Genomic DNA, 27,845 nt, shown 5'->3' on the forward strand with positions numbered 1-27,845 from the left:
CAGGATTATGTGACAATTCAGTACATTGCACATCCTCTTTAAATGCTGGTTGCTATTACAATACCTGCAGTATCTCCTTGTATAATTGATTTCCCATGGATCCGTTCTTCATTGACAATTTCATTCATGTTGTTTGTTAATGGCTAATGTTTGACAATTTTCAACAAAATTTAGTCAATTGATGGAAACTGCTGAGAAGCCAAAAATGATTGAATATCATAGAGGAATCTGGGCAACTACCGAGAAATAACTTGCCCTTCTCATTCATGGAATTTATCTTTGAAACTGTAGAACCTTGATGTCAAAAATCACTGTTAGTGTGGACTGACATTCTCACAAACTGTGAGAAATCAAGAGCTGATGATGAAAAGGGAGAAGGGATTCTGTTGTTCTGAAGTGAAAGTGAGATTTAGTATCATAGAACTTGCAGTGTTGTTGTGAGGGAGGGGTGTGGTTCATTGTAGCTGTGTGTTAACACATCAGCTGGAATTCCTACCCTTGCCTCAGTATCAATTTTCTTCTAAAACACTCCTCTCCTAAAGATGCTAACTTATTTTTCAAAACCCAAATAAAGGGTCAAAGTTTACCACAAAGTTTGAAAACAATAGGCAGAAAGGCTGGATATTTTTGTGGAACAGTGATTGGATGATACCAAATCCTGAAGATAAAAGCAAGAGGGGGTCAAGACTGAAGGAAATAAGATGTTTCAAGATAAAGACAATGCTGTGACAGGAGGTCATAATTTTGTGAGTAAAAACCTGCAGCAAGCCATGCAGCAACACATATCAAAAAATCATTGGTAGCGTACCTGCATTGTACTATATAGGCAATAAGCAAGGTTCCAAACTGTGAAGGATACAGTTTCGAAGAGGCCATCGATAGAAAGTGACAACAGAGATTGTGATTGATAAAGAGCAAAGTTGTAGGCTAGAAGGGAAAGAACAATTGCATATTAGACACTTTTTTCACTAATACTGTCCTGAAGTGTAGTGCCTCTACAGTAATGGGAGTAGCAGTCAAGTTTTCAACTCAATCTGGCATTATGGAGGATGGAAAGATATGTTTGATATGAAGCAGGAAACTAAACTTCTTAGCAGGAGCTTTAGCAATAGAGATATGAGGGTGACATCGAGGCCAAGGCTGTTGATAGGTGAAGAGACGCTGTTGGTACTATCAAGATTAATAAGCAATATCCCTGCTGGTTACATTATAAGAACAATGAAGAACATAATGCGATTGATTCAGTAATCTTGTGCATTGTGTGAAGATGGATGTTATATTTTTGGGAATATGGTGGTATTATATAAAGAAGTGTGTGTTTGTATGTATGTGTGTGTGTGTGTCCGTGCCCATGGGTAATTAAACTGGGGGAAGGTTCATCGTAACAGCTTGTCCAGGGGAACTGGAAGATGAAAGGTAAGGGAGCTAGATGCATGCATTTGTAATGAAAGACTATGGTGAAGTTGGATTTACAAGTAAATAGGTTGGGTTTTAAAATTTAATATTAGGTGATAGGTAGGGACTTGGCTTTTCAGTTGTTAAATTTTAAAGGTAGTTTAGAAGTGAAAGGGTACTTTTCAAAGGTTTCATAAATAAACAAGGAAAGGTTATTAAATTTTATTTGATCCAAAACTGGAGCTAATAGGAAAGCATGAAAGATTTTTATATTTTGGAAAAGTTGAGTTCAAAGAGGTGCTTAGAACAATGGAACCGAAAATGAAAGGAAAACAAAAGATATTTAAGGAAAAATATTTAGTTGAGTTGTGGTGGCTATGCGGGGAGATGTCCTGAGACTAGCTCTGCGCTGAGAAAGGTTGTGAATTTTAAGCAGCCTTTCAGTTTCAAACCAGAAAAGCCTTTGTTTTCAGAAAGCAGTCTATTTCTGAGCTTCCTTCGGATTTCTGCAGCAGAGTGGAAGACAGTGAGAAGTTGTTGGGTATGCTTTATTAAAGTAGCAGCAGCTTTTGCCTTGGGTAATTTTACTGGATTTTTATGGTTAAAAATCTATAAGAGAGCTGTTGCCAAGTAAGTTTACTTGTGCATTCTGACCAAATGGGTTTTCTGGGGAATGTTTTGTAAGACTATTTTAACTGTGCAATTTTAATCTTGTGTCATTCTTTAAAGTAATTTTGTTTGTAGATCATTTCAATGCAACCATTTCATGGTTGAGTTAGATAAAAGAAAGTACATCAGGGAGATCTACAGGCTAAGACCAATGTTCCTCTAAACTGCATGAGTGCATAGCTATGCAGCAATCTGGAACTTACCATGAAGGGAACAAATAGGCCATGCACAGCCAGTGTTCCCTTTAAGAAGCATGCATATGTGGCAGTGAAGCAGTCTTCAAGGGACCACGCAATGCAATAAATAAGCTGCACTTAGCAAAGAGAAATTAGAGGGAATATTGCTTCGCACCATTCTGCACACCTTAGCACACCTACCTGCCCATGACCAGGGCTCAATTTACTATGGGGCACTAGAGCTAAACTTCAGCGTCCATAGCAAGTACACTTGCAACATAGGTATTGTATTACCAGTGGGTGGCTAGGTTTGCCAACATCCAGGATTGGCTTGGAGTGTCCAGGAACTGAAGATCAATCTTCAGGGCCAGAATTTTCTGGCAAGTCTTGGGTTGAATGGGAAAATTTGGAGAGCAGCTAAAGGTTAACTGACTTTTGGCTGCTCTCTAAATTTTCCCATCCCACCCGCAATGATGCACACCACTGGCAGGACCGGAAAATCTTGCCACAGGATGCTGCTGTGTGCAACCCTGGACAAACTCATCAGGACATTAAACAAGATTTGTATTTTCATTTTCTTTGAACGTTTCTTTTTACCAGACATAAAAATATTGAAAATGGGGAAAAAGGCCGTTTGGTTGACAGTAGGGAAGATGGTGGCATAGTGGTAATATCACTGGCCTAGTAATCCAAAGGCCTGGGCTAATGCTCTGAGGACATGGCTTCAAATCTCATCATGGCAGTTGGCATGGCAGAATTTGAATTTAATTAATAAATCTGAAAGTGAAAGCTAGCCTCAGTAATGGTGACAATGAAACTATCATTGATTCTTATTAAAAAAAACCCATCTGGTTCTCTAATGTCCTTTTGGGAAGGAAATCTGCTGTCCTTACCTGATCTGGCCTACCATGAGTCGACAGGTATGTTTGACCTCTTAAGGGATGCTTTGAGGACCTCCCTAAATCATTTCTATTGTCCTTCTGGAAGTCTCCTGTCCTGACCAAGTTCCAAGTAGAGCAGTTGATTCATAATATTTGGTAAGTCCCACGTTGTAGTCAAAATGGTGACTGATGCATTGGTCAACATGAGCAGCATTTTCATCTTTTCCACAGAATAGCATTGGTGTGCTTGTCCAATGTCGTCACACATTTACATTCCCTAAAGTAAAAAGGTCACTGCTTGCGATTATGTATCAACATTTGAAGACATTGAAATATGTACGAGAAGGATTTCAATATTCCTTCATGACTCTGCCCATGATGAGATACAGATATGCATGAAAACACAAGAACAGAAGAGATAGGAACAGGAGTATCCATAAGGTCCATCGAGCCTGCCCAGCCATTCAATGTGATCATAGCTGATTTTGGGCTTCAACTCCACTTCCCAGCCCTTCCCCCATATCCTTTGATTCCCTGAGAGACCAAAAATCTGTCTATCTCAGCCTTAAATATATTCAGTGATGGAGCATCCAAAATCTTCTGGGGCAGAGAATTCCAAAGATTCAGAACCCTTTGAGTGAAGTAATTTCCCCTCATATCAGTCCTAAATGACCGGCCCCTTATCCTGAGACTGTGCCCCTGTATTTAAAATCCCCCAACAGACACAATCTCTCCCCATCTATCCTATCAATCCCCTTCAGAACCTTGTATGTATCAATGAGATTGCCTCTCATTCTTCTAAATTTCAGGGAAAATAGACCCAATTTACTCAGCCTCTCATCATAGGATAATCCCTACATCCCAGGGACCAACTTAGTGAACATTTGCTATTCTGCCTCTAACGCAGGTGTATCTTTTCTTAAATGTGGAGACCAAAACTGCACACAGTACTCCAGATGTGGTCTCACCAAAATCCTGCGCAACTCTAGCAAGACTTCTTCATTCCTGTACTCCAATCCCCTTGCAATAAAGGCCAACATGTCACTTGCCTTCCTAATTATTTGTTGTACCTGTATGTTAACGTTTTGCATTCCTTGTATGAGTACACTCAGGTCTCTTCGAACACCACACTTACAAGTTTCTCACCTTTTAAAAAATACTCAGCTCTTCTATTCTTTTGACCAAAGTGAATAACTTCACACCTCCCTACATTAGAATCCATCCACCAACTTGTTGCCCACTTAACTTGAGATTCATTGAAAGATTACTAAAGCTGTGAGAGGCCTTGGCATGTGTGAATGATGAAGATGGACTGATTTGACATGTTACACTTTCTGACATGTGCTACATACTGGCACACAGTCCTGTTGTTTAGTCTTATCTTGCCAGATTCCTTAGGGCGTGTCATCTATTCTCACCTGTTGTCGATACTGTAGCTTCTGCCTCCTCTGTCTTTTGCGCCAAATGGGACAAGTCTCCTTGTACCCACCTCCTGCAGCAGATTTTCCTTAGCTTCCTATCAAACAGAGGATCAAATTTCATTTCAAATCTCAAAAGTTTGTGCTTTCAGCTGTGTGGGCCATTTCTTTTCCCGCATGCTGGCTGAAAAGTAGTGCAAATCGTTTTATCACCCTTTAAAATTGCTCCAACATTTTTATCTCCATACATTTAGTTACATGCCTTTCAGTGGTTGCTTTAATTTTGGGCAGCAGTCCTTTAATGACAGAATACTTGGAATTCCACAGGGCCCCATTCATTATCTTCCCTTCTTAACCTTAAGCATGAAACATGTTTACTGTGTTCCATGAGGATTTTCACCAGAATGGCTGATTCAACCCGAATACCTTAATAGAATGGAAAACAACAGAAACTTCTTCAAAGCTTCTAGTCCTTCAGTGCTTCCTTCAAGAGGCCATTGTTTGAGGGAATAGAGGGCGTGGCAGCAGGCTGTTGAATTATTTGTACATCCAGCTCAATCTTATCCTAATCCAGCATGTACATATTTCAGCAGGAGCTCCAGCAAAGTGATTAAGAGTTGCTTCTTCCCCCTCATGTAGTCCCAAGGGGCAGAAGCCAGTTTCTGGCTTACTAAGGACCAAAGTCCGCCTGGTTCAATTCTACATTTGGCAGTGTACTGCCAACAGCACTTTCTCTTTTAACCTGTATTCATGTGAATGTGTTATTTGCCTGTTTCAGTGCAAGTCTTCCCTCAGATGTGCAGTTCATTTTCGGGCTGCCCCTCCACCCAGGGTCAGAGCAGCTGTTCACAATGCAGGAACGGAGGCTGTCGCTCACAATCATCCAGTACATGGCCAACTTTGTCAGGTCGGGGTAAGTAATGAAGCGTTTCACTATTATCACATTGCCAGTAAAGAATAAGTGCTAAGCAGACAGAGGAAGGGAACAGAGAGAGAAATGGTACAGAAAAGGAGAGGCAAGGTGAGAGGGAAGGAAAGAGAAGGAGAGACAAAGAAGGAGACAGACTGATTTGTGATATTCTCCTGTAACGGTCAAATCCTGATGGTCTGTAGTTATTCCAAAGGCATCAATCATGAAGGTATTGATCTGAATGTCTCTATGTTACTTTGGCAGACTCATTAACCCAATTAAAATAAACTAAAATGCTCCTCAACACCCATCTTTTCAAACATGCTACCATTCATCTCTTTTCTCTGCAGTGAAGTGCCTTTTGATATTTATTATGTTAACCTTGCTATATAAACACAAATTTATTATTGTGAATGCAATGTCACCATCTATAATATGTTACAAGTCTTATGCCAGCATGCACTTCTTGTCAACTTTTTCTAGTATAAATTACAACAGCAACATTTATAATGGAAACTATCTATGTCAACACTTAAGTACACTGTCTCACCTGTGGTAATAATGTAATGCCTCAGGTTTTCCCCTTTAGTCTGCACTGCAGAGAAACTCTTTGCTTTGGCTCCTGTGCGTAATACAAGAGGAGATTGACTAGGCATTGCATAATGACTGCCTCATAATACAACTTCAAGGAACCAGAGCTCCCATCAGGGAGCCATAATTGATGACAACAGAGATAAGACTACAGCACTGTAATTTTGATGTGAGCATCGCTGGCAAAGCCAGCATCTGTTGCGCAATCTTAATGGCCTTTGGGCAACTGATCACAGTTGGGAGCACCTGTTCAATAGATTTATCCAATAAGTATAGTTTCAGTTATGAAGCAGGAAATGGAGGGTGATTTTCATTTACATGAGGTGATGCATCTTCAAATTCCAGACGTGTGTGGCCAGCCAGCAGGGATATAAAAGGGTAAGGCAAGCTCAGCTAATCATCCCTGAATTGTATCCTAAAGTACACCTTTTCCAATTTTGTATTTTTCAGCAACCCCAATTATCCTTATACCTTCTCCAGACACTCCACAAGTGAGACCCTCCCTCCATGGCCCAGCTTCTTAGACAGCACCGACGGCAGTAATTACAAGGAATTTGCATCTGCCTTGAAAAACAAAAAAGGATTGAAAACAACAGAGTGCTCCTTCTGGAATGATTATGTCGAGATATTCCTAGCATCCACAGGTAAGCATAAGTGCGCAATCTGCAGTTTCCATCTTTCGGATGAGACATTAAACCAAAGCCCCATCTGCTTCAGGTAGATGTAAGAGATCCCATGATACGATTTGAAGAAGAGCAGGGGAATTTCTCCGAATATCCTACCCAACGTTTATCCCTCAACCAACCAAACAAACTAAAACAGATTTAAATGTAGGAGGCCATCATTAAGAAGTTTACAAATGATCCAAAAATTGGTCACATTCTTGTTAGTGAGGAAGTAAGTCTAGACTGCGAAAGATATCAATGCTCTGGTCAGGTGGGCAGAAAAAAGAGAACTGGAGTTCAATCTGAATAGTATGAGATAATGCATTTGGGAGGGCAAAGAAGACAAGGGAATACACATTAATTGGGAGGATACTGAGAAGTGTAAAAAAAAAATAGAGGGACATTAGGGGAAGGCAGTGGCTTAGTGGTATTGTCACTGGATAGGTAAAGACCTAGGGTAATGCTCTGGGGACCCAGGTTTGAATCCCACCACGGCTGATGGCAGAATTTGAATTCAGTAAAAACCCAGTGATGAAACCATTGTCGATTGTTGTAAAAACCCATCTGGTTCACTAATGCCCTTTAGGGAAGGAAATCTATGGTCCTCACTTGGTCTGGCCTACATGTGACTCCAGATCCCTAGGAATATAGTTCACTCTTAAATAACCTAGCAAGCCACCCAGTTGTATCAAACTGCTATAAAGTCAATAAAAAGGAATGAAACTGGACAGACTACCTGGCATCGACCTAGGAACTGGAAATGACAACGACAAACCCACCCCTGTTGACTCTGCAAAGTCTCCTTACTAACATCTGGGAGCTAATGCCAAAATTTGCAGAGCTGTCTCACAGACTAGCATTACTTATGGAATCAGACCATGTCCCAGATGCCACCATCACCATCCCTGGGTTTGAACTGTCCCACCAGCAGCAGAGGTGGCAGTGGTGGCACAGTGGTAATTGAGGAGGGAGTTGCCCTGGGATTCCTCAACAATGGCTCCGGCCCCCATAACGTCTCATGGGATCAGGCCAAACATGGGCAAGGAAACCTCCTGCTGATTACCACGTACCACCCTACCTTAGCTGATGAATCAGTGCTCCTGCATGTTGCACACCACTTGGAGGAAGCGCTGAGGGTGGCAAGGGCATAGAATGTACTCTGGGTGGGGGACCTCAATGTCTATCACCAAGAGTGGCTAGGTAGCACCACCACAGGCCGAGTTGGCGGAGTTCTAAAGGACCGCTGCTGGACTGGATCTGAAGCAGATATTGAGGGAACCAACGAGTGGGAAAAACATACGTGACCTCATGCTCACCAACCTGCCTGCTGCAGATGCAACTGTCCATGACAGCATCAGTAGGAGTGACCACCGTGCAGTTGTTGTGGAGACGAAGTTTCCTGCCTTCACAATGGAGATATCCTCCATCATGTTGTGTGGCACTATCCCATGCTAAATGGGATAGATTTCGAACAGATTTAGCAACTCAAGACTAGGCAACTATGGGTCGCTGTGGGCCATCAGCAGCAGCAGAATTGTACTCAAACACAGAGATAAAAACAAAAAAACTGCGGCTGCTGGAAATCCAAAACAAAAACAGAATTAGCTGGAAAAACTCAGCAGGTCTGGCAGCATCGGCGGAGAAGAAAAGAGTTGACGTTTCGAGTCGTCATGACCCTTTGACAGAACTTGAGTTCGAGTCCAAGAAAGAGTTGAAATATAAGCTCAATGAGGTCAAGGAAGGGAAGGGAAGTGTCAGAGATGGACCAGAGATGGTCCTCTCCCAGTTCAACGGATCCTTTTACCCATCTCCAATATTCTCCCTCCACCTGGACCCCTCCCTCTGGATTCTTACCTTCTCTCGATCTTTTCATTGAGAACTGTCGGCGCGACATTAGTCGTCTCAATTTCTCTGCTCCTCTCACCCATTCTAACCTGTCTCTCTCTGAATTTACTGCACTCCATTCTCTCAGGTCCAACCCTGACATTGTCATCAAACCCGCTGACAAGGGTGGTGCTGTTGTTGTCTGGCGCACTGACCTCTACCTCGCGGAGACTGAGCGTCAACTCGCAGACACTTCCTCCTACCTCTCCCTGGACCATGACCCCACCACTGAACATCAAGCCATTGTTTCCAGGACTGTCACTGACCTCATCTCCTCTGGGGATCTCCCTCCCACAGCTTCCAACCTGATAGTCGCCCAACCTCGGATGGCCCGCTTCTATCTCCTACCCAAAATCCACAAACAGAACTGCCCCGGTAGACTGATCGTCTCAGCTTGCTCCTGCCCCACAGAACTCATTTCTCGTTATCTTGACTCCCTTCTCTCTCCCCTTGTCCAGTCCCTTCCCACCTACATCCGTGATTCCTCTGACACCTTACGTCACATCAACAATTTCCAGTTCCCTGGCCCCAACCGCTTCCTCTTCACCATGGATGTCCAATCCCTCTACACCTCCATCCCCCACCAGGATGGTCTGAGGGCCCTTAGCTTCTTCCTCGAACAGAGGCCCAAACAATCCCCATCCACCACTACTCTCCTCCGTCTGGCTGAACTTGTTCTCACGCTGAACAATTTCTCCTTCAACTCCTCTCACTTCTTCCAAATAAAAGGTGTGGCTATGGGTACCCGCATGGGCCCCAGCTATGCCTGTCTCTTTATGGGGTATGTGGAACATTCCTTGTTGTAGTCCTACTCCGGCCCCCTTCCACAACTCTTTCTCCGGTACATCGATGATTACTTCGGTGCCGCTTCATGCTCTCGTCGGGACTTGGAAAAATTTATTAATTTTGCTTCCAATCTCCACCCCTCTATCATTTTCACGTGGTCCATCTCTGACACTTCCCTTCCCTTCCTTGACCTCTCTGTCTCAATCTCTGGTGATAGACTGTCCACCAATATCCATTACAAACTCACTGACTCCCACAGCTATCTCGACTACAGCTCCTCACACCCCGCTTCCTGTAAGGACTCCATCCCATTCTCTCAGTTCCTTCGCCTCCGTTGCATCTGTTCCGATGATGCTACCTTCAAAAACAGTTCCTCTGACATGTCCTCCTTCTTCCTTAACCGAGGTTTTCCACCCACGGTCGTTGACAGGGCCCTCAACCATGTCCGGCCCATCTCCCGCGCATCCGCCCTCACGCCTTCTCCTCCCTCCCAGAAACATGATAGGGTCCCCCTTGTCCTCACTTATCACCCCACCAGCCTCCGCATTCAAAGGATCATCCTCCGCCATTTCCGCCAACTCCAGCATGATGCCACCACCAAACACATCTTCCCTTCACCCCCCTTATCGGCATTCCGTAGGGATCGCTCCCTCCGGGACACCCTGGTCCACTCCTCCATCACCCCCTACTCCTCAACCCCCTCCTATGGCACCACCCCATGCCCACGCAAAAGATGCAACACCTGCCCCTTCACTTCCTCTCTCCTCACCGTCCAAGGACCCAAGCACTCCTTTCAAGTGAAGCAGCATTTCACTTGCATTTCCCCCAACTTAGTCTACTGCATTCGTTGCTCCCAATGTGGTCTCCTCTTCATTGGAGAGACCAAACGTAAACTGGGCGACCGCTTTGCAGAACGCCTGCGGTCTGTCCGCAAGAATGACCCAAACCTCCCTGTCGCTTGCCATTTTAACACTCCACCCTGCTCTCTTGCCCACATGTCTGTCCTTGGCTTGCTGCATTGTTCCAGTGAAGCCCAACGCAAACTGGAGGAACAACACCTCATCTTCCGACTAGGCACTTTACAGCCTTCCGGACTGAATATTGAATTCAACAACTTTAGGTCGTGAGCTCCCTCCCCCATCCCCACCCCCTTTCTGTTTCCCCCTTCCTTTTTTTTCCAATAAATTATAAAGATTTTCCTTTTCCCACCTATTTCCATTATTTAAAAAAAAATTTTAAAAAACCCCACTAGAGCTATACCTTGAGTGCCCTACCATCCATTCTTAATTAGCACATTCGTTTAGATAATATCACCAACTTTAACTTTAACACCTATGTGTTCTATTGTACTATTGTCGTTGACATCTTTTGATGATCTGCTTCTATCACTGCTTGTTTGTCCCTACAACCACACACCCCCCCCCCCTCCACCTCTCTCTCTCTCTATCTCTCCGCCCCCCACACACACACCTTAAACCAGCTTATATTTCAACTCTTTCTTGGACTCGAACTCAAGTTCTGTCGAAGGGTCATGAGGACTCGAAACGTCAACTCTTTTCTTCTCCGCCGATGCTGCCAGACCTGCTGAGTTTTTCCAGGTAATTCTGTTTTTGTTTTGTACTCAAACACACCCTGGCCATGAGGTTACAGGTTATCAATCCTGGTTCAATGAAGAATGAAAGAGGGCATGTCAGGAGCAGCACCAGGCATACCTAAAAATGAGGCGTGAAGCTATAACACAGGACTACTTGCATGCCAAACAATATAAGCAGCAATTGATAGACAGAGCTAAGCGATCCCACAACCAACGGATGAGATCTAAGCTCTGCAGTCCTGCCACATCCAGTCGTGAATAGTGGCAGACAATTAAACAACTCACTGCAGGAGAAGGCTCCACAAATAACCCCATCCTCAATGATAGAGGAGCCCAGCACATCAGTACAAAAGACAAGGCTTAAGCATTTGCAACAATCTTCAGCCAAGAGTGCAGAGTGGGTGATCCATCGCGGCCTCCACCAGAGGTCCCCAGCAGCAGAGATGCCAGTTTTCAACCAATTCATTTCACTCCACGTGTTATCAAGAAATGGCTGAAGGCACTGGATACTGCAAAGACTGTGGGCCCTTACAATATTCCGGCAAAAGCACTGAAGGCTTCTGCTGCAGAACTTGCTGTGCCCCTAGCCAAGCTGTTCCAGAACAGCTACAACACTGGCATCTACCCAGCCATGTGGAAAATTCCCCAGATATGTCCTGTATACAAAAAGCCAGACAAATCCAACTCAGCCAATTACCGCCCCATCAGTCCACTCTCCATCATCATTAAAGTGATGGAAGGGGTCATCAAGAGTGCTATCAAGCGGCATTTGCTTACCTATAAACTGACGCTCAGTTTGGGTTCTACCAGGATCATATGCTTCTGACTTCATTACAGCCTAGGTTCAAACATGGACAAAAGAGCTGAACTCCTGAGGTGAGGTGAGAGTGACCACCCTTGACACTAAGGCAGCATTTAAGAGAGTGTAGCATCAAGGAGCCCTAGGAAAACTGGAGCGATTGGGAATCAGGGGGAAAACTCCGCTGGCTGGAGTTAAACCTAGCAGAAAGGAAGATGGTTGTGGTTGTTGGAGGTCTATCATCTCAGTTCCAAGGTGTCACTGTAGGAGTTCCTCAGGGTAGTGTCGTAGGTCCAAGCATCGCAGCTGCTTCATCATTGACCTTCCTTCCATCATGAAACCAGACGTGGGGATGTTTGCTGATGTTCACAATGTTCAGCACCAGTCGCGATTCCTCAGATGCTGAAGCAGCCCATGTCCAAATGCAGCAACATCTGGACAATATCCAGGCTTAGGCTGATATGTGGCAAGTAACATTCACACCACACAAGTGCCAGGCAATGACCACCTCCAATAAGAGAGAACCTAACCATCGCCCCTTGATTTTCAATGGCATTAACATTACTGAATTCCCCACTAACAACATTCTGGAGGTTATCATTGACCAGAAACTGAACTGGACTAGCCATATAAATACTGTGGCTACAAGAGCAGGTCAGAGGCTAGGAATCCTGTGGTGAGTAACTCGCCTCCTGGCTCCCCAAATTCTGTCCACCATCTACAAAGTCAGCAATGTGATAGAATACCCTTCACTTGCCTGGATGAGTGCAACTCCAACAACACTCAAGAAGCTTGACACCATCCATGACAAAGCAGCCCTCTTGATTAGCACCCCAGCTACAAACATCACTCCCTCCCCCACCAACGCACAGTGGCAGCAGTGTGTACCATCTACAAGATGCACTGCAGAAATTCACTATGGCTCCAAACCCATGATCAATACCTTCTAGCAGGACAAGGGCAGCAGATAGATGGGAACACCACCACCTGGAAGTTCCCCTCCAAGCCATTCACCACCCTGACTTGGAAATATATCAGCATTCCTTCACTGTTGCTGAGTCAAATTCCTAACAGCACTGTGAGTGTACCTACACCACATGACTGCAAAGGTTCAAGAAGGAAGCTCACCACCACCTTCTCAAGGGCAATTAGAGATGGGCAATAAATGCTAGCCTACCCATGAATTAATTTTAAAAAGTACCAGCAGTGGCCACCGCTCCTGCTTGGCACTGCTGATGTGCAGAGGTAGCTCTATGAGGCAGAATGTCTTCCTGGAGATGGACAGAAATCCCACCTCATACTACCTAAAGGGCTGTCACCAGAAAAATTAAAGTGGAGCAAGCCAGCTAAGTGGAGGTGAGCTCGCTCCTGAAATTTAGCCTGGGGTTTGGGGAACCCGCCCTCAGCCTATAATCCAGCCCTTTGCTCCTCGATGATCTGTGAGTTATTTCAATTCTGTTTGTGGGAGCTTGCTGTGTGTGAATTGGTTCTTCTGTTTCCTATGTCATAACAGTGACTACACTTTATAAAGAATTTCATTAATTGTAAAGCACTTTAGGGTGTCCTGAGATTGTGAAAGGTGCTACATAAATGCAAGTCTTTCCTCCTTTCTTTCTTACTTTCTTTTTAATAATGGAGCAATATAGTTTGGGGTAGATATATTTGTACAATAGTGTAAAATAGGATGTGCTGTAGGGTGGTCAAATTGTACTTTTCATAATAGAGTTGAACTGCAGACACTTCTTAAGGGAAAACATTAAGTTTATTTACAATATACTCAGCTGCAACTACACGTGTACTTTCAACTCCAACTCTATCTCTAGACTGCCAACTGAAGTAGCCCATGCTACTTTCCTATTGGTTACAAAAGATCATGTGATCTTTCCTAACAAATATTATTCTTAAATGTACATTACACACTAAATAAAGCCATAATTACTATAAGATGTTAGGGAGTTGACAGCCCATTTTACATTTCTCCCAATTTTTATTTTCACTATGGGCTGCTAACTCACAATTACCTGTTTTATACTCAAATAAAGTTAAAAGCTACCTCATTCCCTAATCTGTGTTTTCGTGCCTAATCACTATAACAATGGATTTTGGTGATAAGTTGAAAGTAATACTCATAGTCCCCTGATTGCTCAGATGGGGGGGTGTAGCCAAAATGAACTGAGCTCTGGTGACATGATACTGTAAATAATACTTCTACGGTGCTGTTAATGGAAGTAGTTTTTGTGGAGATTGACACCACTAGAGTTACTACTTGGAAGTGGTACACAAGCAAAGAAAAGTCAAAAGTATTAAAGGAACATTTTATGAAATGTAACCCTGAAACAGAGAAGCTGCTCAGGTGCATGCTGAAATGGGAATGTGTTTGCCGGTAGAACACTTAAACAACTCTTTTCTTTCAGTTTTTAAGTAAACTGAATATCTGGCCAATTATCTAATTCCTGTGTAAATGATATGAGAAAAAAAATTCACGCTGCAAGTGGTTAAGGTCTGAAATGCACTGCCTGAGACTGGTGGGAGCAGGTTCAATCAAAGCATTCAAAAGGGATTTGGACTGTTATCTGAAAAGGAGGAATATTAAGGGGGGAAGGAGGAGAATGGCACTAATGAATTGTTCATCGGAGAGCCGGTGCAGACATGATGGGTTGAATGGCCTCCTGCACTGTAACAATTCTGCCATTCTGTGAAATTGTTTGCCACATTTCCCTACATTACAATAGTGATCAAACATCAAAAGTACTTCACTGGCAGGAAAGCCCTTTGGGATGTCTGTCGTGAAAGGTGCTTTATAAATTCAACTTCTTCCTTTCATTAATAGTAATATAATACTGAATGTAATATTGCACAACCTGCATATTGGAAATAATGAATTAATTTTATGATTTAGCACTTGTGGAGCAGAATTTCTTGGGAATGCATCTCAGGAGCTTAGGGACAGAGGTGAGTGCACCTAGCTCATGACCTGCATGATTTTCTGTTTATTAAAATTAATGGATGGTAAAATGTGCAGGCCCTGAATTGGGCACACTGACCTTCAGTCTCAAATCCCTTAGCTTGCATATTTGCCTTATGAAGCACTGTGCTATGAGCTATGGCAAGTTGCAAAATTTGCCTCAATACCCAAATACCACATATTGGAAATGATGCTTGCTATCTTTCAGTAATCCATCTAATGTATTGTGTCCAATTCTAGAAAGCACACTTTAAGAAGGATGTCAAGTCCTGAGAGAAGGCACCGAGGATTTTAACTAAAATGGTACCAGGGATGCAGGACTTTACTCATGTGATGAGACTCCTTAGTGCAAAGAAGATTAAGGGGCGGTTTAATAGAAATGTTTAAAATCATGAAGGGTTTTTTTCTCAAATAAGCAGAAACGGTTTCTACTGGCAGAGTAGAAGGTAACCACAGGGAACAGATTTGAGATAATCAGCAAAAGAATCAAAGGCTAGATGGAGAGAAATTTAGTATGTAGTGAGTTCCTATAAATTGGAATGAATTATATCAAAGGCTGGCAGAAGCTGATTCAGTAACACTTTCAAAAGGATATTCGATAAATACTTGAAGGGGAAAAATTTTGGAGGGCTATGGGCAAAGTGTAAGGGACTAATTGGATAGCTCTTTCAAAGACCTCGCACAGTCACGATGGACGAAATAGCCTTCTCTATACAGTTTCATTTAATGATTCTAAAATACCAGAATCACAAGTAATTCTCAGGCAGAGAGCTTAATCTACTCATTGTGCTAGTTTTAGTAACTATTTTCTATACATTCCTGATTATGATGTCACATTCTCAGCAACCTTAAAAACAAGCCAACAATAGACAAATATCCTGTTGACTGGTCTGTAATTCTTTACATTCCTGATCTTACAGTCACTTCCACAACCACATTAACTATTCCTTGCACTAGAATGCCAACTAACAGCCCGGTCCTAATGTCTCGGTGTGATGTTATAAATGGCGTCAGTGGTTGTACAAACAACCTGCACTTTTATTGGCCTGCCTTCACTGTTCTTCCTTTTTACCCAGCAAATTGTTTGCTTGTTCCCCTACTCTTCCATCTCATTCAGATAGCCCGGATCAGATCAGGAACTCACCAAAAGAGTGTCCAGGGGTAAATATTTCAGTCCCTCCATTCTGTTGCCCTGCAGTCTTCCAAATTGCTTTGAAACACAATCAAAAAGCCACCATTCACCCGGTCTCACTCTGGTTCCAGTTTAGTTGTTTTCAACTAGAATTACAGATAAAGGTACATGTGACATCTCCCCTGCATGTAGCCTAGCCCCAGTAAACTCTATAAAATGGTTAAGACAATCAGCAGTTCAGTCTTTCAAATCAGCAAGGTTATAACTTCTGTTTCTTAGTTTACGTTGAATTTAGTAATAGCCTGGGATCGAGTCAGCTACAATTTTATCCATTACCTCTGGGTTGGTAAGGAAAAGATTTGTCAAGGGCTCTATTTTTTTGTTCCTCCTTTGTGTGTGGAAATTAGGGGGAGATGGTGGAGTCATGGTAATGTCAGCAGTCCAGAGGCCCAGGCTAATACTCTGGAGACATGGGTTCAAATTCCACCATGGTAACTGGTGGGATTAAGATTCAATTGATTTTTTAAAAAAAAATCTAGAATTGAAAGCTAATTTCAGTAATGGTGACCATAAAGCTACCATAAATTGTTAATGTTCTCTTTGGGGAAGGAAATCTGCCATCCTTACCTGGTCTGGCTTATGAATGACCCCAGACCCACACAATTTGGTTGACTCTGAAATGGAAGCTGATTGGTTCAGAGGTAATTAGGGATGGGTAACAAATGATGGCCTTGCCAGCAATGCTAACGCCCCATGAAAGAATAAAACAAAATGTGAGTGAATGGTGGATGTGCCACTCAGTTCAAACTCATATATGTTGATGAGCTAATGGAAGGTAACTAATGATCATGCAACTGTAACCTAGCAAGAGTCAAGGTCCACATGAAATGAAGAGAGAAGGAGGTAAAACAGGCAGAAAAAGAGGAGAATGAAGATATGTTAGATCCATGCAGGTGGTTAAGTAGCTGAAACACTCAGAGCCTTTTATCCTTTCTTCTCGGAAAAGACTGCTTCTATTCAGAGTTCCACATCTCCTGATGAAAAAATGTACCAAGAATTTTTACCCATTTTTTCTTTGAGGATTCACACAGATGTCAGATTACAAAAGTCTTAGTCTATTGGGGACAAACAGCATCCTGTTGTTCAATTTAGTTTGTCTAGATTCACACTTTTAAGGGAAAGAAAAATGATTGTTCTCAAATTTTCAAGGTTCACCATGTTTTTTTGCAAAGGACAGATCAGATTTCCAAGTCCCTTCCTCCACCCTTTGTCAGGAATTTATAATAATGTTATTGGAATTTATTGTAAAATAGTGGTATTTGTGTCTGTGTGTGTGTGAGAGAGACTTAATTAGTTTAAAGGCAGCTGGCCTGAAGATTTTAATGTATTAGAAGATGAGCTAAGGTTGAAATGTTAGGTAGGTAAGTATGGGGAAAGTTTAGACTGTAAGGTGTAAAAGGACATTTGCATTTTTAAATAAATTGAACTAGACAGTTTTCAAAGGAGGGGTAAAATGTGTCACCTAGCCAGGTGAAGTTCAGAAACTGGGGCCTGAATTTTTCCCACATCAGGTGGGCTCGGTGGGAGTGGGCAGGGGCGGGCGGGGAGCCAACCGCCGCCCGCAATTGGCTCCACAATGCGATTTCACACGGGCGGGCCAATTAAGGCCTGCCCTGTCTGGATCACAAGCAGCAATGCTGAGCGCTATCTGTGCGGGCAGGGGGAGGAGGGAGAGTCAGGTCAAGTGTGCAGTTCACACATGCGCGCAAAAGAGCGCTTCAATCTCCCTGCGGCATGGAGCTGCCTAAGGGAGATTGAATGGATATGAGAATAATTAAAGAATCGGTTTAAAAATTTATTCAACCATGACCCCTCATGAAACTGTGTTTATGAGTTGGGACATGTTTGTAAAGGTGGGAAAAATTATTTATTTATTTTATGAAAGCTTCAGGAAACTTCATCCCGCCTGTGGATGCGGTTTCCTGAAAAATGCGAAGGCCACTTGAGCTTTTTGCCTGTCCACCAACCTTAAGGTTGAACGGGAGGCATTCTTAACTGCTTTAATTAATTTCTCAATGCCTTAATAGGCCCTTAAGATTTCGGCAGGTGTGCAGCTGACTCTGGCAAAATTTCATAATAACATTCGATGTCATCACACGTCATTTTATGCATCGGCGTTTCAGGCCCACCTCCGCATGCTGAATGGAAGATTCTGTCATTTGTGCCTTATAGTTGCCTTAACAAAAGTGTAACTGGGAGTCAGATTAATTAGGAGATTTAGAAGTTATCATAGAAGGAATTTGTGGATCTATGTATGTATTTAAAATCATTTCTTCTATTAATAAAGGTTTAATTTAGTTTTGTAAGAAACCTATAAGACTTGGCATTCTTATTACTACTGAATTCAAGGCAAGCATCTTGAAATTTATACAAATTGCGAAACAAGTTGTTGCAGTTGTTTCCAATTTCCTTTTGGGATTTGAACAACTAGCATTTACCATCGGCTGGGGTCATAACATTCATGCTGTGTGAGAAGATTTAACGTCCAGGGCTTCTTCTCTGCAACCATGCTCAAAGTGTTAGCTCTTAGAGTTGAGCCTAGAAGGTGAAATGTTAACAGGCTATTTAACCATGATGAACATCTGACCTGACCCCAATCTTGTCTCATCTGAATGTGACAAGGATAGAATTTTTGTCTTGGTTAGTTCGTTTAGCTAAAGTGTTAGGAAGAAAGGTTTCAAATGCAGGCAGTTCCCTCACTAAATACATATAGGAAGTATGAGGTGCTTTGTGTACCCGAAACAGGCAGCATTAATAACTTAACTTCAGTGAGCAAGTGGTAATTCTGTGGAACAAGCTACTTAGGTAGACGGTGGAAGTAGTTATTGTAGTATAAGGGCCTGGCAAAGAAAGGGTTAATGTGGGCCTGGGTATAGTATCACCCACAGTGTCATGTAAAGGAATACATGACCAAGTATTGAGGGAAGTCTTGTACTGAACAGAGATGTGTGTAGAGGCAAGCATGTAGCGAGAGCTCCAAACTTAGACATTATACAGAGGGCAAAATTTTTAGCTTGGTGGGTGGGTGCGCGCCCAACCCATTCAAGCATGAAATGACACCCGTTGACGACGGGCAATTTTCATGCCTGTCTTTTTCCCTGCCACACCAATTACAGTTACCTTGGACTTCCTCTATGCTCTTCCTGTCTCCCCTGCTTTTTTATGCGGTCGTGAGATAGTTCAGTTGGCAGGCGTGTGCAGGAATCGGCAGCGCGCCCACCGACAATTAAAAGGACTGTTAAGGCCATTAAGTTATCAATTAAGTTCAATTTTCCACTGCCCGTCCAATGTTACAGTTGGCGGGCAGGTGAAAAGGCCAAGCGGCCTTTTAAGGAAACCTCATCCACAGGCGGGATAAAGTTTCCTAAAGCAAATAAAAATAAAATAAAAATTTTAAAACTTAATTAATAACACGTCCCTGCTTATGTGACAGAGTCGCATGAGGGGACATGTTTTATTACAATTTTTATTTCTTTATATATTTTTTAAACTCTTCACCTCCCTGAGGCGGCTCTGTGCTTCAGGGAGATTAGCAAGTGCACAGTCGTGCGCATGCGTGGAGTTCGCACTCAGCCCACTCATCGTCCTCCCCCCGCCTGCACAGGCAGCGCTGAGCGCTGCCGCTCGCATTTCATGCTGGGCTGGCCTTAATTCGCCCGCCATTGTGAAATCGCCTTCCAGCCCCGAACGCAGACGGCAGTCGGCTTCCTGACCGCCCCCACCTGCCCCGCCGAGCCCACCCACATGGACTGCAGCCATTCAAGAAGGCAACTCACCACCACCTTCTCAAGGGCAACTAGCAATGGACAATAAATGCTGACACAGCCAGCGAAGTTCACATCCCATGAATGAATAAAAATAAAAGCGGGATGGTAGAATTCAAATTAGATGAACCTTGGCCTTTTCTCATCTAGCAATTCCTAAGTTCCTATGTTCTCTAGCTGATAAGGAAAGTGATGAAAATTATAATACATTCAACATTAATACATCAAGCATTATAATAATTGAGTAGAAAGGCAAGAAGTCCCAAGTTTTCAGTTTGTGGCAGGCTTGGCTATTTATAGAAACTGCTGTCGGGGCCAGTGGCAGGAGAATTGGTGTTGGAAAAATCCAAACCATAAAGCCGTCATCCAAACACACGCACATTCTGATGGGACTTACTGGACAGCAATCAGTAATAAAGACTTCAGTTTTTTTTTTCTTTACAATGATCCATTGATACTGAGTAGTGTTGCCAACCCTCCAGAATTGCCTGGAGTCTCCAGGGATTGAAGATCAAGGCATAGTTATGTGCAGTCCCGGTGAAAAATCATCAGGACTTTAAAGGAGATTGTTTCTTTTTGTTCCCATTTTCTTTAAACATCTCTCTGTACCAAATGTAAACATATTGAAAATGGGGAATAAAGGCTATTTGGCTGACTGTCTAGAATCATCCAATTGGGTAATGAGTCTTTTTGCTATCCAATTGCCGTAGGAAGGCAATATGTCACAAGGGTGGATGTGTTGGCTGACTAATGGCTGGAGCTTGGGGGCAAGTCATGTGATTATATCTCAAAGAATACATCTCATCACAGTTGGCAACCCAAGTACTGAAAGCAAGATAGCTCTCCCTCTCTGGCTGAAATCAGCTGACTCAGTACAAACCAGAAGTCATCATCCCAGTAAGATTAACCCCAGTCCAGAATTTGATGTGCAAATGCATTGGCGTAAGGGTAGGAAAGATCCAGGCTCCCCTATGAGCACTCTGTAAGCTCTTATGTAAAGAATACCAGTCAGGTGAGGCACAGAGTTTTGTTTTATTCATTCAATGGATTGGGCTTCGCTGGCTGAGCCAGCATTTATTGTCCATCTCTAGTTGCTCTTGTGAAGGTGGTGGTGAGCTGCAGTCGATGTGGTGTAGGTACACCCACAGTGCTGTTAGGAAGGGAGGTCCAGGATTTTGACCCAGCAACAGTGAAGGGACGGCAATATAGTTCCCAGTCAGGGTGGTGAGTGGCTTGGAGGGGAACTTCCAGGTGGTGGTGTTCCCATCTATCTGCTGCCCTTGTCCTGCTAGATGGTAGTGGTCATGGATTTGGAATGTGCTGCCTAAGGAGCCTTGGTGAGTGTGTTGAAAAGAAAGCAAGTCTCAAGTGAAGTAAGAGATTGGAGATTAAATTAAGAAATCTCATGATCTCTGTAGACATGCTACAATAGAAGGTAGTTTAAAGATAGGTCCATAACACTATAGCAGTGCCCCCTTCCCCAACTCCCCTTCCTTTGAGCGCAGCTCCCGCTGCAAACACAAGATTGATCAATCTACCTTAAGAAGAAAAGGTTTTTTTTCTCATGCTGAAGCTAGATACATAGAATACACTCCCAGCATCACAGCAACAAATATTTATGCAGTACCCTCATGGGGAGAGACATTTCAAAAATTTTATAAGGGGAAAAAACATCAGCAAGCCAGAACTGAAAAGGGAGGGGAAAGGTGGAGGAGGGGCAGGATTAAAGCACAATTGATTAAATAGGATCTTAGAAAGCTTTAGAGACCCAGCAGCTAGGAGGCAAAGAGGACAAATAGTTTAGGCAGAGTCGACCTGAATAAACACCTAATTAGAAATGCTCCTCTAGTGTTATTGTTATGAGGGGAGGGTCGAGAGGAGGAGGAAATAATTGTACGAAAGGCTATATATTAGAGATGGACTTCTGTCCAACTAATTCTGCAGATCAGGGACCATTTAGGGAGCATTTTCCCTCAGGCAAGTAACAAGTTTGGGCAGAATCTAAGACATGGGAGTGTGCACATGGGCTGTGGAAGAAGTGAGCTCAATGTTTTTTTTTTCTCATTTATAACCTGGAAGGACTTTGTGAGGATGGTAACAATGCTGTATATACGTAGAGAAGGCAAACCATAATGGGTGATTGCAGAACCAATTACAGCATATATAATATCATGCCCATTGTTTGATTTCACCATGTGTATGGGTGTTTGTGAAAGAGAGAAAAGCTTGGATTGAAATGACTCCTTACATTGTTAATACATATCAAAGAATCTATGCATAATGAGATACCATTTGAGTGCAGAGAACTGTTGATATACAGGCAGGTGTGTCCAAGCATGTACAAGTGAACATGTATATCTAGAACCTTTTCCCATGCTCTGGCTTTTAATATTACCTGTGTGTTAGATCATTGTAAATGGTCAGTGAGAGCCAATTGTGCACATTATGCTCATGTAAACCATTAACTGAACCTGTCATGAAAGTACCTTCACTCTGCCCTCTGATTTTAACCCATATTTTATATTCCAGACAATGTCACTAAGAATGAACTGAGCAGAGATCAACATGAATCAGTGCCCCAGTCACCAGTCACACAAGCACAACCACAGCAAGCAAAGGAAGTTTATAATTAAAGTGACAATGCCTCCATTTCAGATGGTTTCAATCACTAATTTAGGCTTGCCTTGAAGACTTTTAAAGTAACTTGTAGAAAAGAGAATAGAAAATATAAAAATAAATCATTCATCATTAAAATCTGTGGTTACTGTATGGATCCTTTGTCAAGGTATCAACACCAACCTCAATTGCATAACGTCAACAAACCTAGCATTGCTGAGCTTACTCAGTAAGTGGCTTATTAATTCTTTAGATTCCCTTGTGCGAAGAAACAGATGTTTAAAAAGTATTCGCTGTTTGATAGTTTCTGAAGATGAGAATAAAAGACTGTAAACCAATAATAGACTTGCTTACTTATTTTGGTGATCATGGAACACAGCTAATTGCCACATCTTGCATGCAGCAAATATCAAACTTCCTGACTTTATGGAGATAGTTGGTAACTGTGATTAAACAATATGCCATAGTTTTACATCGTGAAACATCACAGAAATTGTCAGCTGAGGATCAAATATGTTGGCACTGAGACCGGCAGCAATTTTTCACATATATGGAGAAGATTTAAGCAGAATATTTCTCTGTGACAGCATAAGGTGCTTACAGCATTGGTTTGGAGTTACTCTATCTGCTGTTCATAGAGGCATTTTCAGTTCATGTGTCTGATAAAATCTCAGAAGAACATAAGAAGTAGGAGTGGGCCATATGGCTCCTCAAAGCTGCCCCGCCATTCAACAAGATCATAGCTGATCTAACCTTGGCCTCAACTCTACATTCTGTCTTTTCCCCATAACCCTCAATACCCTGTTGTTCAAGAATCTACTTAGCTCAACCTTAAATACATTCAATGACTCAACATCCACAGCTCGCTAGGGTCAAGAAGCCCAAAGATTCACAACCCTCTCAGAGAAGAAACTCTTCCTTATTTTCATTTTAAATGGACAACCTCTTATTCTGAAACTACACCCCTAGTTCTAGATTCTCTCACAATGAGAACATACAACTATCCATTTCAAACATCACAAGAATAGTGACCTTCCACCATACACTGCCACTGTCAATAAAATGCTCTCACCGTAATATAACAAAACTAATGTAACAAGAATGGGAAGACAGTGGTGATGTCACTAGGCTAATAATCCAGAGGCCCAGGGGAAAATGGGTTCAAATTCCACCAGGGATCCACCAGATGGGATTTGGTGGAATTTAAGATCAATTTATTACTAAGTTAAATTAAGTAATAAGAATCTGGAATTGAATGCAAGTGTCAGTACTGATATCATGGGGCTATCGATTGTCCTGAAAAAAAACCCATCTGGATCACTAATGTCCTTTAGGGAAGGAAACCTGCCTGGTCCTTACATGGTCTGGCCGACACATGCCTCCAGCCTACAGTTTTGTGGTTGACAGTGGAAGCAGCATACATAGATAGAGCTAAGCAATCCCACCACCAATGGATCAGATCAAAGCTCTGCAATCCTGCCACATCCAATCATAAATAGACAATTGAACAACTAACAAGGACGAGGAGGCTCCACAAATATCCCCAACTTCTATGGGTCACCAATCTATGGATGTAAAACAGGTACCAAAGCATCCAATATGCATGCATATTCTACGTGAGAAGTGTGCCACCTGATACAAGCATCAGGCACCCTTTGCATGTTGGAACAAAGGACATAGGTAGGAAATGGAAAGAGGTTCTGCTGGAAGTGTATCAGGATTTTGGCTCTAAATTAAAAAGCAGGACTTTGACGGTAATAATAATATTGCCCAAGCCACGTGCAAGTTGACAGAGAAACAGACAGATCAGGAGAATTGGCACATTGCTAAAGGACTGGTGTGAGAAAGAGGGGCCCCTACATGGGATACTAGCACCAGTTCCATGGGATCAGCTCCACCTGAAGTGGATGGGACCCATGTCCTAATGGAAAGGGTAAAGTGGGAGGTGAGGGTAGAAGACACTAATAGCATACCAAAAATACTAAATAATCATGGGACAAAAGTGGGGGGGGGAGGGGTGTGGAGGAAATAAATACAATAACTATCACTAGAGAATAGTTGGTAGGGAAACTAATGGGCTAAAGGCCGATAAAGCCACCTGGACCTGATGTGCTGCGTCCTCAGATATTAAAGGGAATAGCTACAGAGATAGTGGATGCACTGTTAGTAATCTTCCAAGGATCCTTAGATTCTGGAAAAGTCCCAGAGGATTGGAAAACTGCCAATGTAACGCCCTTATTCAAAAAGGGAGGGAGACAAAAAACAGGTAATTATTGGTCAGTTAACAACATCTGTCATTGAGAAAATGTTAGTGTCTATTATAAAGGATGTAATAGCAGAGCATTTAGAAAGGCAGAATATAATCAACCAGAGTCAGCATAGCTTCATGAAGAGGAAATCATGCCTGATAAATTTATTAGAATTCTTTGAGGAGGTAACAAGCAGGATAGATAAAGGGGAACCAGTAGATGTAATATATTTAGACATGTTCCATCACCCTTCTTAAATATAGGAATTACATTATCTACCTGCCAGTCCTCTGGAAATACACCTTTTTCTAATGAATAATTAAATATGAATAGTTATGCCTCTGTTATCTCTTCCCTAGATTCTTTTGAAGTGCATGCAATCCATCTGGACCAAGGGTTTTGTTGTCTTTGAGTTCATTCAATTTTATCAATACTGTTACAAATATGAGGTTTATAAGATTGTTATCTTTAGCAATCTCTCCTTTGCCTCCACCTATTGCTAGCCTTCTATCCAACTTCACCTGTTCCACACCCCTTAAACAATATAAACGTTACCACATTTTTACTTCTCTTAGCTCTGAAGAAGAGTCATACGGATTCGAAACGTTAACTCTGTCTTTCCCTCCACCGATGCTGTTAGACCTGCTGAGTTTTTCCAGCAATTTTTGTTTTTGTTACTTTTTTATGTTCCTTGATAATTTATTTTCACAGTTTCTCTCAGATTTCCTAATTTCTTTTTACTTCTCTCTTCATCTCTTTGAATTCTCTCTTATTATGCACTCCTCTGCTGTCTATCTACTTAATGTCTGCCTTTTGCCTAATTGTTTCCCTACAATTTTATTCATCCACATGGTCCCATCAGTGCTAAGCTTGTTATGTTATTTTAGAAGAATATATTTTCCCTGCATTCTGTTGAACACTGTTTTAAAAGTTTCCTATTGTTGCCCTACATTGTTGTTTGCCATAAAGTTCCCCATTTTATTTTCCAAAATTCTATCCTCAACCACTCAAAATCAGCTTTTCTCCTCTCTATTAATTTGGTTTTCATCATACTTATGCCCTTCTCTAACATCATCTTAAAGGGTATTTTATCATGGTCACTATTGCCTGGATGTTCCCTATATTTAATTACTCATATCTGCTCTGGTTCATTCTCCATTGTTAGTTCCAATAATAAATCTTCCCTTGTTGGGCTTTTCAAATAATGGATTAGAAAGGAGTTATGTATACATTGTAGGAACATTTGTTTATCCCCTTTTATTTACCCCTTCTGTCCAATTAATATCACAGCAAATAAAATCCCCATGATTATTATTAAGTTTTTTACTGAATTCCCTAATCTGTCTGTATATTTCTTTCTCCTCCTCCTTTCTATCATTAGGTGGTATACACCTACCAATGCAATTGATCCTTTATTATCTTTTATCTCTATTCATATGGGTTCTATTTTTGTCTTGCTGATGGCTGTGTCCCTTTTTTCTACTGCCATTATGTTATCCTGAATACAGCTACTCCACCTGACAGTTGCCTTTAACTTTTCTAAATATGTTATATCCTGCAATGTTTAAATCCCAGTCCTGATTCTGTAGCCACGTCTCAGTGATTCTTATTTATGTCTGATTCCTCCCAACACACGATTACCTCCAGCTCCCCTGTTTTATTACAGGCACTGTGTGCATTACTGTATGTACTTTTTAACTCATTTTTAATAGGATTTCCTCTCATTTTATGTTTAACCATCTTTTTAGACTTCCATTTTATAGTTCTATTTATTCCCTTGCTATCAACATCCTTACTTTATTCTTTCCCATGTTCTGCTGCCCTGTTTTGTTTCCATTTGGACTGCTTACATTTTTTGGAGATTTCCCCTCCCCTCCCAATTTAAAACCTGTGTCACCATCATAAAACCATAAGACATAGGAGCAGAAGTAGGCCATGTGACCCACCGAGTCTGCCCTGCCATTCAATGAGATCATGGCTGATCTGATAATCCTCAACTCCACTTTCCTGCCTTTCCCCCATAACCCTTACTTCCCTTACTGATTAAAAATCTGTCTATCTCAGCTTTGCATGTTCTTAACGACCCAGCCCCTACAGCCCTCTGTGGTAAAGAATTCCACAGATTAACTACCCTCTGAGAGAATAAATTCCTCCTCATCTCTGTAACTTGGCACCTCCTTACTCTGAGATTATGCCCTCTGGTCCTACACTCTCCCACAAGGGGAAACAACCTATCAGCATCTACCCTGTCAAGTCCCCTAAGAATCTTATATATTTCAATAACGTCGTCTCTCATTCTTCTAAACTCCAATGAGTACAGGTCCAACCGACTCAATCGCTCCTCATAAGAAAATCCCTCCATACCTGGGTTCAACCTAGTGAACTTTTCTGGACTGCCTCCAATGCCAGTATAGCTTTTCTTAGATAAGGGGATCAAAACTGTTCACAATATTCTAGGTGTGGTGTAACTAGTGCCTTGTATAGTTTTATACTTTCCCTATTTTTATACTTCATTCCCTTTGAAATAAAGGCCAACATTCCATTTAGCTTCCCTATTACCTGCTGAACTTGTATGCTAGCTTTCTGGGATTCATGCACGAGGACCCCCAAATCCCTCTGTGCTGCAGCTTTCTGCAGTTTTTCTCCAGTTAAATAATATTCAGCTTCTCTATTCTTCCTGCCAAAGTGCATAACCTAACACTTTCCCACATTATATTCCATCTGCCATATTTTTGCCCACTCACTTAACCTGTCTATATCCCTCTGTAGACTCCTTGTGCCAACCTCACCACTTGCTTTCCCACCTATTTTTGTGTTATCCGCAAACCTGGCGATAGTACACTCAGTTCCCTCATCTAAGTCAATATATATTATAAATAGTTGAGGCCCCAGCACTGACCCCTGTGGCACTCCACTAGTTACAGGTCACCATCCCAAAAATGCACCCCCCCCCCCCCCAACTTATCCCAATTCTCTGTCTTCTATTAGTTAGCCAATCATCTATCTATGCTCACGTTCTACCCCCAACAACATGGGCTGTTATCTTATTAAGTAGCCTTATGTGTGATACCTTATCGAACGCCTTCGGGAAATCCAAATATATTACATCTACTGGTTCCTCTTTAACTATCCTGCTTGTTAACTCCTCAAAGAATTCTAATAAATTTGTTAGGCATGATTTCCCCTTCATGAAGCCATGCTGACTCTGCTTGATTAGATTATGTATTTCTAAATGCTCTGCTATTACATCCTTTATAATAGACTCCAACATTTTCCCAATGACAGATTTTA

General features: G+C 42.2%; 1 protein-coding gene across 1 annotated transcript in view; it reads left to right on the forward strand.

Annotated features, from left to right (window-relative positions):
* tg (thyroglobulin) overlaps nucleotides 1–22,643 on the forward strand; it is a 463,025-nt gene extending 440,382 nt beyond the window's left edge. Inside the window, exons 47-49 of the mRNA XM_041189302.1 lie at nucleotides 5,318–5,452; nucleotides 6,491–6,684; nucleotides 22,219–22,643. Coding sequence (XP_041045236.1) covers nucleotides 5,318–5,452; nucleotides 6,491–6,684; nucleotides 22,219–22,322 — 433 coding nt within the window. The 3' untranslated portion in view covers nucleotides 22,323–22,643. The remainder of the gene's footprint in view (nucleotides 1–5,317; nucleotides 5,453–6,490; nucleotides 6,685–22,218) is intronic.
* The last annotated feature ends 5,202 nt before the right edge of the window (nucleotides 22,644–27,845 follow it).

This window comes from Carcharodon carcharias, chromosome 6 (genome assembly GCF_017639515.1).
Source record: "Carcharodon carcharias isolate sCarCar2 chromosome 6, sCarCar2.pri, whole genome shotgun sequence".
NCBI classification, from domain to species: Eukaryota; Metazoa; Chordata; class Chondrichthyes; order Lamniformes; family Lamnidae; genus Carcharodon; species Carcharodon carcharias.